General features: G+C 36.0%; 1 protein-coding gene across 2 annotated transcripts in view; it reads right to left on the bottom strand.

Annotated features, from left to right (window-relative positions):
* The window catches only part of ATAD2B (ATPase family AAA domain containing 2B), a 152135-nt gene that overhangs the window by 96883 nt on the left and 41856 nt on the right, over positions 1-13396 (bottom strand). For both annotated transcript variants that reach the window (XM_080814879.1, XM_080814880.1), the window contains exons 9-12: positions 11236-11334; positions 8919-9030; positions 6127-6242; positions 4122-4296 (exon numbers count right to left, since the gene is read on the bottom strand). In XM_080814879.1, the coding sequence (XP_080671005.1) occupies positions 4122-4296; positions 6127-6242; positions 8919-9030; positions 11236-11334 (502 nt within the window). The remainder of the gene's footprint in view (positions 1-4121; positions 4297-6126; positions 6243-8918; positions 9031-11235; positions 11335-13396) is intronic.

The raw sequence follows: 13396 nt of genomic DNA, 5'->3' as shown, positions 1-13396 counted from the left end.
ATTTCAAGGAACTATTTATTTTAAAAATGAGACCTCTCTCTGTGAAAGAAAATGCAAAATTTTGTCTGCAAGGGAAACATTTAAATATTTATCTTTTGGTTTTGCTTATAGCATTTTGTTGCAATGCAGAATCTAAAAAGGAAATTTATACAACAGATCTTTTCTTCCATAGCTAGACTCTCCCTATTCTGAGATTAGAAACAAAAACTCCCCAGAGTTTTCTTCCATTACTTTCACAGTTTTCATTTTTCACTCAAATCTTAAATCAAGCAGGAGCTTAACTGAAGGTAAAAAAAATATATGTATTAGAGGGGTGCATGGGTGGCTCAGTGGGTTAAGCCTCTGCCTTCGGCTCAGGTCATGATCTCAGGGTCCTGGGATCGAGCCCCACATCGGGCTCTCTGCTCAGCGGGGAGCCTGCTCCCCCCAACTCCCGCCTCTGACTGCCTCTCTGCCTACTTGTGATATCTCTCTCTCTCTCTGTCAAATAAATAATCTTTTAAAATATATTAGATTACAAATGAAAAGTTTTTATATTATATAATTTACTCGATCATTTATGTTTCAGAATTACTTACAGCAAATTCTTGGTTCATAGGATGGCAACTTACTAAAAACCAGATATAAATTTCCCACTTCTCTCTTATTTTCTCTCTTATTGACATGATATGCATTAAACATCCAGTGTTTTCTAGTAATTTTAAATTGGGGGGGAGGCAGTGAAGAGGGTCAGAGGGAGAAGAAAGAGAATTTTAAGCAGGCTCCATACCCAGTGCAGGGCCCAACGTGAGGCTCAATCTCACAATCCTAAGATCATGACCTGAGCCAAAATCAAGAGTTGGGATGCTCAACCAACTGAGCCAGCCAGGTGACCCCTAGTAATTTAAAATGAAGGGCATTTAACTACAAAACTTAGGTTTTGGGGGAAAAAAAACTTTATAAAAGTAGAATCATGTAGTAAGAGAAAAACAGTGGAGCCTGGCTGGCTTAGTGAGTACAGCATGGCTCAGTCAGTAGAGCACATGACTCTTGGTCTCCGGGTCATGAGTTCAAGCTCCACACTGGGTGTAAAGAATGACTGATTGATTGATTGATTGATTAAATAAATAAATAAATTTTAAAAAAAGAAATAAAGATTTGATCATCACTTTTATATACACAAAACACACAGCTATTTTTCAGAACTAAAGCCTTGCAGAACCAAACTGTAGTGTATTATGTGTCCGCCACTGTGGTAAACACTTTACATACTTCCTTTCTGTGATATCTCCCAGTAGTCCAATGAGAATGGTATTATTTCCCATTTTATAGAAGAGGGAACTAAGAATCAGATGTTTTCATTTATTTCATGTTATATATTTAATAGTAAACCCACATGTTAAACATTTTTCTGACACCAAAGACCAAACTCTTTTTTTTAAGATTTTACTTATTTATCTGAAAGAGAGAGAGGGGCACCTGGGTGGCTCAGTGGGTTAAAGCCTCTGCCTTCGGCACAGGTCATGATCTCAGGGTCCTGGGATCGAGCCCCACATCGGGCTCTCTGCTCAGCAGGGAGCCTGCTTCCTCCTCTCTCTCTCTCTGCCTGCCTCTCTGCCTACTTGTGATCTCTGTCTGTCAAATAAATAAATAAAATCTTTAAAAAAAAAAAAAAAAGAAAGAAAGAAAGAAAGAGAGAGAACATAAGCTGGGGGTGGGGGGGGGGAGGCGATGGCAGAGGGAGAGGGAGAAGCAGACTCCCGGCACAGCAGGGATCCCAGATCCCAACATGGGGTCCATCCCAGGACTCTGGGATCATGACGCAAGCCAAAGGCAGAGGCAAAGCCAACTAAGCCACCTAGGCACCTCCAAAAACCAAACTATTAGCCAATATATTATACCTCCTTTATTTCATTTAGTGTATAGATCATGTCCTTAATTTAAGAATGTGGACTCTTTCATTTCAAAAGACAATAGTGGGGGTGCCTGGGTGGCTCAGTGAGTTAAGTGTCTGCCTTCGGCTTAGGTCATGATACTGGGGTCCTGAGATCGAGCCCCACATCAGGCTCCCCGCTCAGTGGGGAGCCTGCTTCTCCCTCTCCTCCCTGCTTGTGTTCTTTATCACTCGCTCTCTTTCTATCAAATAAATAAATAAAATATTTTAAAATTTTAATAAAAAATGAAATCAATAAATAAAAATACAGTAATGGGGGCATCTGGGTGGCTCAGTCAGTTAAGCGTCCAACTCTTGATTTCAGCTCAGGTAATGATCTCAGGGTTGTGGGATCAAGCCCTATGTCATGCTCCATGCTCAGCAAGGAGTCTGCAGGAGATTCTCTTCCTCTGACCCTGCTTTCAATCTCTCTCTCTCTCTAAAATAATAAATAAATCTTAAAATTTTTTAATAATAATGACTATCAGCAATATTTTAGAAAAGAGAGCATCCCAACTACTCTTACCTACTTACCCACAAAGAACACTATGAAACAGAAATAAACCAAATTTAGATTTTAAAAAGCATTAATTATAAATTAATGGCATAAATATATATAACTATGGCATAAATTAATAATTATTAATTTATGTGTATTAAAGTCCTTTGTAGTTAGTAAAGCACTTCAAATACTATTTTTATTCATTTTAAAATTTATTATTTATTTTTTTTAAAGTTTTATTTATTTGAGAGAGAGAGAGAAAGCACGAGAGGGGGAAACCAACAGACATTCCTACTCCCAGCATGAAGGGGCTAAAAGCATATTACATAGCCCTGTCAAAAATTTAAAATTAAGTCACTGGACAATATACCACCATTCCCAAACTAATTCCCAAACTAATTCTTCTTTCATCTACCAATACTGCTCTATATTTGTATTTTTCAATTATTAGTAAATTCTCTTTAAGCAAACTGTTTCACTTCCCAATAGACACCAAACACCTTGAAGGCAAAAATTTTACCCTATTCCTCTTTCTACTCCCATTATCTAGAACGTGGGAGTTTCTCATAGTAACTAAAAATAATATTTGAGGGCAGCCGGGTAGCTCAGTCAGTCAAGCATCTGCCTTTGGCTCCAGTCAAGATCCCAGAGTCCAAGGATCAGGTCCCACATCAGGCTCCCCACTCAGCAGAGAGTCTGCCTCTCTCTCTGACCCTCCCCCTCTCGTGCTTTCTCTCTCTCTCTCTCAAATAAATAAAACTTTTTTAAAAAATAAATAATAAATTTTAAAATGAATAAAAATATTTTAAGTGCTTTACCAACTACAAAGGACTTTAATACACATGAACTCAAGTAATGACTACTCAAAGATTGCTTTTTGAAAATTTTTTAATTTCATGTAATTTCCTTAGATATAATGAAATAAAAGTTGCATTGCCAAATATGACTGATATCCTTCACTAGTTCAAATAATCAAAAGTAAATTTATAACAAGACTAAGTTAATAAAAGTCTTATGAAATAATATTGTTAAAGCTATAGTAATTTAAAAAAAAAAATGAAGACTGTCTACATGATATTCAGTCACCTAACCCTGCCTTTTGAAAGCACTCATTACTGGGGTGTCTGGGTGGCTCAGCCAATTGAATATCTGATTCTTGGTTTCCGCTCAGGTCATGATCTCAGGGTTGTGGGATGAACCCCACATCAGGCTCTGCACTTAGTGCAGTCTACTTGGGATTCTCTCCCTCTGCACCCCCTCCCTGCACGAACTCTCTCTCTCTCTCAAAATAAAGAAAGAAAGAACATTAATTACTGAATTCTTCTAGCACCACATTTACAGCTCATGAAAATAATACACTGCTCTGTGAGATTTCTTGCACAGATATTTAACTTCTTATGCTTGTTCTATTTCCTCAATTAGATTAAAACCTAGTAACATACATGTTATACTCCAGGTTCTCAAAAGCACCTAAAAAGGTATTATATGCCTACTATCCACCTTAATAAATGGTTTGTGAATCATCTTAAGTTAGTACTATTTAAACTGCTATTAAATACATCCAAAGCATACAAATTCAGATTACTGATCCCAAATTAAACATACTAATTGGAAATATGCCTCCTTATAAACAGTTTATATTTACAGACTAAATATAACAAATATTCCATTTTAAAGAAGATACTCATATAAGCTGATTTCACTTACCTGATCAAAAAGAAGCCGAAGTTGCCGTTCAGATTCACCAACCCACTTGCTCAGACAGTCTGCTCCTTTTCGCATAAAAAAAGCGACCTTTTTGTCTCCTTGACTGCACTCATTAGCTAATGCTCTGGCAACCAAGGTTTTACCTGTGCCAGGAGGGCCATAAAACAAACAGCCCCTAAAGGAAAAAAGAATCAACAGAAGTAAGATAATGCTATCACCACCACTAATAATGAACACAAAAGGATGCATCACCCATATAAATTTGTACTAATGTATATGATAGCTATTACACACCAGGAAAGCTTCCTATAGTATAAAGACAAAAGTTTCACTTTGCTGAGAGCATTCAAGGATGTTTTCAACAATAAAACTTTGGTAGGCAAATCAGAGAAAAGAGTAACTTGGCAAGACATATAAAAGTTTTAAATGTGTTCTCCCTGTGACCCAGAAATTTCTTATCTTAGAATGTAGCATATATAAAGACACAAAAGAATATAATATAGATATTAAATGGATGTTCCAAAAAGCATTAATTCTAACTGTGAAAAATTGAAAAATTTTAAGTGTTATCTATTAGTAATGCACAGATAGGGGCACCTGGCTGGCTCAGCCAGGGGAGCATGCGACTCCTGATCTTGGGGTTGTGAGTTCGAGCCCTGTGTTGGGTACAGAGATTACTTAAAGTCTGAAAAAATAAAAAAAAATCTTAAAAAAAATAATAAGGTACAGATAAATACACTGTTACATCCATAAAACAAAATACTACTAAAATGTCAAAAAGAATGATACACACATTATTGATATGGGAAGGTGTCTAGAATATACTGTAGAGTAAAAAAGGATTATATAAAGGTATTACTGAATAATTTCACCAATATTAAATGTTTTTATGTGCTTAATACAGACAAAATATAAACTTAGCATACACATACATGTATAAAATAAGCCTTTATATAAAAAATATACAAAACTGGGGCGCCTGGGTGGCTCAGGTGGTTAAGCAACTGCCTTCGGCTAGGGTCATGATCCTGGAGTCCCAGGATTGAGTACTGCATCCAGCTCCCTGCTCAGCAGGGAGTCTGCTTCTCCCTCTGACCTCCCCCCTCACATGCTCTCTCATTTTCTCTCTCTAATAAATAAATAAAATATTTTTTAAAAAATTTTCTAAATATATACAAAATTATTCATCCCTAAGGAGTAAGATTACCCTCCACTTATAACACTTTCTGCTTATCTCTCTCCATTTTGTTTCAATTTCTTCCATAGCTATATTACTTTAACGACTTTGAAAAAAGTAATAATTATGTGTAAAATTCAAGTTATATCTACAAAAAACAAACATATTGCTTTTGTGATTTTAAAAAAGCCACTTCAGAATTATAAGCCACATTTTTAACCTACTGATGAATGGAATAGAGGATGACTCTTTAACAAGATTTACATCCTGAAACAGATGGAAAATGAAAAGGAATATTTAGCAGTTTAAACCTGACAGTCTATATATACATCTTCAGAATATTTTATTTTGCCCAATTTCCTTTAACATAATTTCTAGCCTTTTTTCAGCCTAGCTATCTTATGATCAAACACAATTAATCTTATCATAAAAATAAATATCAAGTTTACCATTTCAAAACTACCCCATCATCAAGTCAAAGAAACACTTAATTGAAATTGTGTTTCCAAAGACTAAACAACATAAAGAATCAAACTCAATGTTATTAGGAGGCCAAATTAAAGAAAATCCATTTTGGCAATCTACTTGTATACTCAAGGCCTGCATAAAGATTTCTATCTTATGACTGACTCTTAAATGCTAAAATGTGAACTTCGAGAATACACTCAGTACCAAAGACTTTGAATATTGAATAGTAAAATCTCATTCTTAATTCTCATTGTTAGAACACATCAAATAAATACATATGAAATAATTCTAATCATTTACTAACTGAAATTTAATAAACCAACAGTAGTTACAATAATAAATATCTAGAATATTACTTACCTTGGAGGCTGGATCTTAAATTTTTCAAAAATTTCTGGATATAGAAGTGGGAATACTACCATTTCCTTTAGTGCATGAATATGATGGCTCAATCCACCTATGCTATCAAACCGCACCTTGGGAAGAAGGGAAAAAGTTTAATATAAAATAATTTTAACTGCTTACAGAATTTTTAAAATTTGATAGTCTTAGGATTCAGAAATATATGCCTTCAGCGGGTACTACAAAGATTTACACTGTTGAAATGTGGAAAAATAAATTTAGCAGTAAAATTCAAGTTTATATTTCAATTCAGCTAAGTAAAGCTACCATTCTTTAATCTCCTAGCAACTAAGGACAAGATTAATAGCCAGTCTAACACTTTAATGGATATCTATAGGAGATGATAAGTTGTGGTCACACTCTAGTATTTTAAATGCCTTTCAAAATACCATCTATCACATATATTCTTAGCAAGCGCAATAATGTCCCCAAGGGAATAAAAACTGATTTAGAAGTTGGGTGAATAACACCTTAGCTACTACAATGGTCTATGACACTCCAAAGCTGAACTTTACATAACCAGGTTTCTTTTTTTTTTTTTTTTTAAGATTTTATTTATTTATTTGACAGAGAGAGATCAGAGGCAGGCAGAGAGGCAGGCAGAGAGAGAGGGGGAAGCAGGCTCCCCACTGAGCAGAGAGGCCAATGCAGGGCTCGATCCCAGCACCCTGGGATCATTACCTGAGCCGAAGGCAGAGGCTTTAACCCACTGAGCCACCCAGGCGCCCCAACCAGGTTTCTTCTTTATTTTTTGTAAAGATTTACTTATTTGAGAGATAAGAGGGAAAGTGGGGGGAAGGGCAGAGGGCGAGAATCTCAAGCAGACTTCTTGCTGATGAGCACAGAGCCTGACATGGGGGCTCTATCTCATGACCCATGAGATCATGACCTGAGTGGAAATCATGAGTCAGACTCTTAACTGACTGAGCCACCTAGGCACCCCATACCTAAAAGACTTTGTAAAATAAAAATTGTATAGAAAAAAGCACTTGAAGGAAATACTGCCAAAATATTAACAGTGATTGCCTCTGACTGCTGGATTAGGGCAGATTTCTTCCCCTCTATCTATTAACAGTACTTGAAAATGTTTCACAATGAAATGTTACTATATTTTAAAAAGTAAGTAATCTGGAAAAATAAACGCAGAGTTTAACAGAAACATTCTAAGAGAAACTATATTTTCTTATATATGTTATCAAATTTTAAAGAAATACTCTTACTGAAGGGCAGAGACATCTAAAATTGACTAGATTCAAGAGAGTAAAGTGCTGGTAAACCAAATAACCAAAGATCATTAAGTAAGGTCCTCTGAAGAGCACCTGGGTGGCTCAACTGATTAATCTCAGGGTTGCAGGATCAAGCCCCAACCCCCACCCCACCCACCCCCATCGGGCTCCTCGCTCAGGGCAGAGTCTACTTGAGATTCTCTCCCCTCCTCCCTGCCCCCTCCCCCCACTCATGCTCACTCACACTCTCTAAAATAAATAAATAAAATCTTTTTTAAAAAAAGATCAAGGTCTAAAATAAAAAAATTAAAAAAAAAAAAAAGATAAGAAAAAAAAAAATAAAAAATAAAAAATAAAAAGCATACATCATAAAAAAAAAAAAAAAAAAAAATCAAGGTCCTCTGAGAATATGAGATTGTGAATTCAATATTCTAAATAAGGTCCTCAATTAAAAAATATTTTCAGATTAGAGATAGCTAACATTTCATTTTGAATTATTATACAACTACATTTCATAACTTAAGTTTCTCATATGAGAATCAAATTATGTCATACAGAAAGGCTTATGGGAACAAAATTAAAAAAATATAAAATACAATCTTGGTTATGCAGTAAATATTCCAAAATATTTCCCCCCAAAAGATTATACTAACAGTAAGAATCTACTATATCCTCTACATCTTGTCTCACTTCTCATACTACATACTTTCCCCGGGTACTATGATCCATTCCCATAGTGATCTCAACTATCTTTATATTGGGGACCCATATCTGAATTTCTAGATACTTCTCCCTAATGCTAAACCTAAGTAATTAATTTCCTACAAATTACTTCCATTTGTGATGTGCCACTGACACCTAAACACGTCTACAACTAACTAAATCATCTTGACTCCTTAAAATATATTCTTCTTATAATGTTCCCTACCTCAGAGAGTCACTTAAGCCAGAAACTAAGGTCATATATTCAACTTGTTTCTCTCCCTCATTTGCCAAAAGCAATAAATCCAACCAATTCATCAAACTTGAATTCTCTCCTGAATTCTGTCAAATCCACCTATTTCTTCTTTCCGTCGTTACCCTACCATCACCATTACTCCAAATTACTATGTTACAACTATGTCTAAGCCAGCTTCCCTAATGCCAGCCTTGCTTCCCTCAAATTCACTAACTACAACATAGACAGAATATTACATCTACAATGTAAATCTGATCATGAAACTAAGTAGCTTTAACAATGCCCCACTGCATACTACGATTTATGGGGCCTTGCCTTATTTGTCAGCCTCATTTCCTACCCATTTTTTATTATATATGTCAGTTAACACTGAAATGGTTTAAAAAAAAAAAAAAAAAACTTGAGTAAACAACACACGGTACCAGAGTGCTACGTTTCAAATCATATGCATCAAAACACTAATAATAGTGGTATCTAGGTTTTTATTTTTATTGTGTGTTGACTTAGAAACAAGAAGTAACATTTTAAAAAAAAGCTCCTTCTAGAAAAACATTTACAAAACTTACTGATTTATCAATGTTCATTGGATCAACATCAGCCAAGCTTGCACCCACTTTGACACGTTCTCGGAGAATACCACTAGCTAAATCTTCTGCTCTGAAGTTCATAGGCAAACACCTGAAATTCATAAAAATCCAAGTAGAGAACATTAGAAGTTTTACATTTTTAACATCAAAGTAAGTGTAAATCTTTGACACATTTTCATCTTTCTCCTTTTTCTGAAAACCCAGAAAACAAGGATTTCATATTTTTAAAGTACTTTTCAACTTTCAAGGCCAAAAATAAATGTATTCACTAGACAAAACAAACAAGATCACTAATCTATTTATCTGTCCAAAGAACCCAACCTATTCCAACTTAGAAAACAACATATCTGATATTGGATATTATACAAGTATAAAATTAAAACAGATCTACTATGTGTATATTACATACAAGTATTAAATGAACTCAAACTTTATTATAATATTTATATTTGTCCTCAGGTATTATGTGGGTATGTCTACATGATTAAGGAAATTTCTTTCTCTTTAATTCAAAGGAAACCAATTTTAGATCACTTTTGAGCTAACTAACCCTTATCTTCTGTGTAACTACCTTAAAAATGATCTTTAGCCACCTAAAATCTTATTTAATTTTACTCCCCCTAAGAAAATATAATCTACTTCCTCTTTTTATCTTGTATAAAAACCAAAAAGATGACATAAATAACCTCAAAAGAAGTATAGTTTCTATAACGAATGTACTTTTCACTCACATTTCTGAATCCTAACTTAACCTTAAAAATATATTTCCAGGGGCGCCTGGGTGGCTCAGTGGGTTAAAGCCTCTGCCTTCAGCTCAGGTCATGATCTCAGGGTCCTGGGATCGAGCCCCACATCGGGCTCTCTGCTCAGCGGGGAGCCTGCTTCTCCCTCTCTCTCTGACTGCCTCTCTGCCTACTTGTGATCTCTCTCTGTCAAATAAATAAATAAAATCTTTAAAAAAAATATATATATATATTTCCAAAAAAAAAACACTTCCAAACCAAGTATCAGAATAGTTCACATTAAATAGGCATTAAATTGTTTTATTTAAACTTAGATTTTGGGCCACCTGGGTCACTCAGTAGGTTAAGTGTCTGCCTTTGGCTCAAGTCATGATTCCAAGGGTCCTGGAATCAAGCCCTGCCTAGGGCTCCCTGCTCAGCAGGGAGCCTGCCTCTGACCCTGCCTGCTGCCCCCCCTGCTTGTGCTCTCGTGTTCTCCGACAAATAATAAAATCTTTTTTAAAAATTTTTGAAATTAAAAAAATAAATAAACTTAGATTTTTTTTCTTCTCTTACATTTTCTTTCCATCATCCACATGAGGAATTATTTTCAGCATAAAATCTACACCAATCCAAATTTGTTTTCCAAGACCAACTAACTGAAAATTTGGTATTTCTACAATAGATATATAATGCTAAATTATAGAAATACTTTGCTAAACATAAATTTTCTAAATATAATTTATCTCGAATAGTATAAATAGAAGCTAGAAAATTAACTCAAGTTTTAAAGAATAAATTTTCATTTGACATTCTAATTACTTACTAGACAAAATACTGGTTCTCACCCAGTGAAAACTCCTGAGGTTTTTGTGAACCACATAATAACCAAAGACTACCAGATGGCACTCACTGAACCAAAACAAAACGAATTTTCCAATAAAATGGAAGGGCTCCTGAGACAATTTTATTAGAAATCAAATCAGGGGCCCTTGGGTGGCTCAGTCAGTTAAGTGATGGTCATGATCTCGGGTCATGATCTCAGGGTCCTGGAATCAGCCCTGCATTAGGCTCCCTGCTCAACAAGAAGTCTGTTTTTCCCTCTCTCTCTGCCCCTCTCCCCCAACTCAAGCTCTCCCTTTCTCATGTTCTCCCTCAAATAATTAAATAAAATCTTAAAAAAAAAAAAAAAACCACAGAAACCAAATCTTACTCTGAATGCTGTAATCACTATAAACACCTAAAATCAGCCTCATTAAATGAATCTGGATTACAGGAATGGTACCAAGGAAATACTACCATAGTTGTTGGCCTCTTCCCCTTGGTTCTTCCTCCTTTACGTTCCTGCATTCCATTGAGTAGTTACATAGTAAACAATTTAGGAGAAGTTTTCCAAGATTAGATTTCTATTTTAAGAATTACTAAGTAAAAAGCAAGTCAGTGCATTACTCTTGTCTAAAATATGTATAGAATATCAGTGTTAGCAAAGTGCTAGTGCAGATAAGAATCCCATTCAAAAAAGGACTGTTCTTCCTTTTTTCTATAATGTATATAACAATAAAAAATTTACTAACCTATTTCTTGCTCTTGCCATGCTTTTGGATTTCCTCCTTTCAAAGCGTTCTTCATCAGAAGAAGTTGTGTCACTACTATGAATGGCATGCTTCTTTCTCCTATTAAATAGAGTAAAATCCTTAAAATCATTATAGCAGCAAATGGTTTTAAAAAATACACTGTTGGCAGTGGGTTAAGCCTCTGCCTTCGGCTCAGGTCATGGTCCCAGGGTTCTGGGATCGAGCCCCGCATCAGGCTCTCTGCTCAGCAGGGAGCCTGTTTCCTTCTCTCTCTGCCTGCCTCTCTGCCTACTTGTGATCTTTCTCTCTGTGTCAAATAAATAAATAAAATCTTAAAATAAAAAAAATAAATGTTTTAAAAAAAATACACTGTTGGGGCACCTGGCTGGCTCAGTCTGAAGAGCATGCAAGTCTTGATCTCAGGGTCCTGAGTTCAAGCCCCATGGGGGGTACAGAGATTACTTAAACTTTAAAAAAAAAAAAAAAAACAGCATGGGGTGGTTCAGTCAGCTGAGCAGCTGACTTTTGGTTGGTTTTGGCTGGGGTCATGATCTCGTGGGAGATCATGTGGGATTGAGCTCCATCTGGCTCTGCACTCAGTGTGGGGTCTGGTTGGGATTCTTACCTCTCCCTCTTCTTCCCCCTCTGCTCCTCCCCCTGCCCTCTTGCTCTCAAGTAAATAAATAAAGTATTTTCAAAAACAAAATTTAATCCTAACACCCAACTTGGCTCTACAGTGAAAAACACTATAATTATTCAAAGAAATGTAAAAGCTATTAATTGGTTTTTGACTTTTAGAATTAACCTAATAAATTAATCAAGTAAGATTTAATAAGTGTCACAGAAAAAATATAAATGTTATCAGTCCAAGCAATACAAAACGATAGAGGGGGACCCGGCTGGCTCAATCAGTAGAGCATACAAGTCTTGATCTCAGGTTGTGAGTTTGAGTCCCACATTGGGTGTAGAGATTACTCACAAATACAATCTTAAAAATTTAAAGTAAAACAGGGACGCCTGGGTGGCTCAGTTGTTAAGCGTCTTCCTTTTGCTCAGGTCATGATCCCAGAGTCCTGGGATCAACCCCTGCATTGGCTCCCTGCTCAGTAGGGAGCCTGCTTCTCCCTCTGGCAGCTCTCCCTGCTTGTGCTCTCTCTCTCTTACAAATAAATAAATAAAAACATTAAAAAAAATGTTTAAATAATTCTATATATTACTGAGTGCTCATCCAGCTAAGTGTACTATTAATCCCCTTTACCTATTTCACCCATCCCCCCATACCTTGCCCTCTGGAAACGATCTGTTTATTCTCTATAGTTAAGAGTCTGTTTTTTGGTTTATCTCTTTTATTTTGTTCATTTATTTTGTTTCCTAAATTCCACATAGTTCACACCTTACTTTTAAGGTTGGGACACAAACATCCACTTCTCTCCATTCTACTCATTCTTTTTACTTTTTATTTTATTTTAATTTTTTTTTTAAGACTCCATCTATTTATTTGACAGAGAGAAATCACAAGTAGGCAGAGAGGCAGGCAGAGAGAGAGGGGGAAGCAGGGTCCCTGCCAAATAGAGAACCCGATGTGGGTCTTGATCCCAGGACCTTGAGATCATAACCTGAGCCAAAGGCAGAGACTTAACCCAATGACCCACCCAGGTGCCCCTATTTTAATTTTTTTAAGGTTTTTTTTTTTTTTCAAGATTTTATTTATTTATTTGAGAGAGAGAGTGAGCACAAGCAGGGGGAGCAGCAGACAGAGGGGAAGAGAGAAGCAGGCTCCCTGGCTGAAAAGAGAGCCTCACTCGGGGCTTGATTCCTGGACCTGGGGAGCCTGCTTCTCCCTCTCACTCTGCCCCACCTCCCCTCTTGTACTCTCTCTCACATCTCAAATAAATAAATCTTAAAAACAAAACAAATAAACAAACATCCTTCAGCTAATACCCTACTTACTGGAGAAATAGTGAACGTTTCCCCCAAAACAGGTATGACACAAAGATACCCACTCTCAGAACTTCTATTCACCACTGTACAGAGGACCCTAGTCATTACAATAGGAAAGAAATACAACTCACAGAGACTGAAACTGTCTCTACTTGCAGACAATATGGTTTATACAGAAAATACTCAGTAATCTACAAAACAACTACTAGAACTAAAAACA

The sequence above is a fragment of the Martes martes genome, assembly GCF_963455335.1.
Source record: "Martes martes genome assembly, chromosome: 9".
Lineage (NCBI taxonomy): Eukaryota > Metazoa > Chordata > Mammalia > Carnivora > Mustelidae > Martes > Martes martes.
This window is presented reverse-complemented; position numbering and strand designations above follow the sequence as displayed.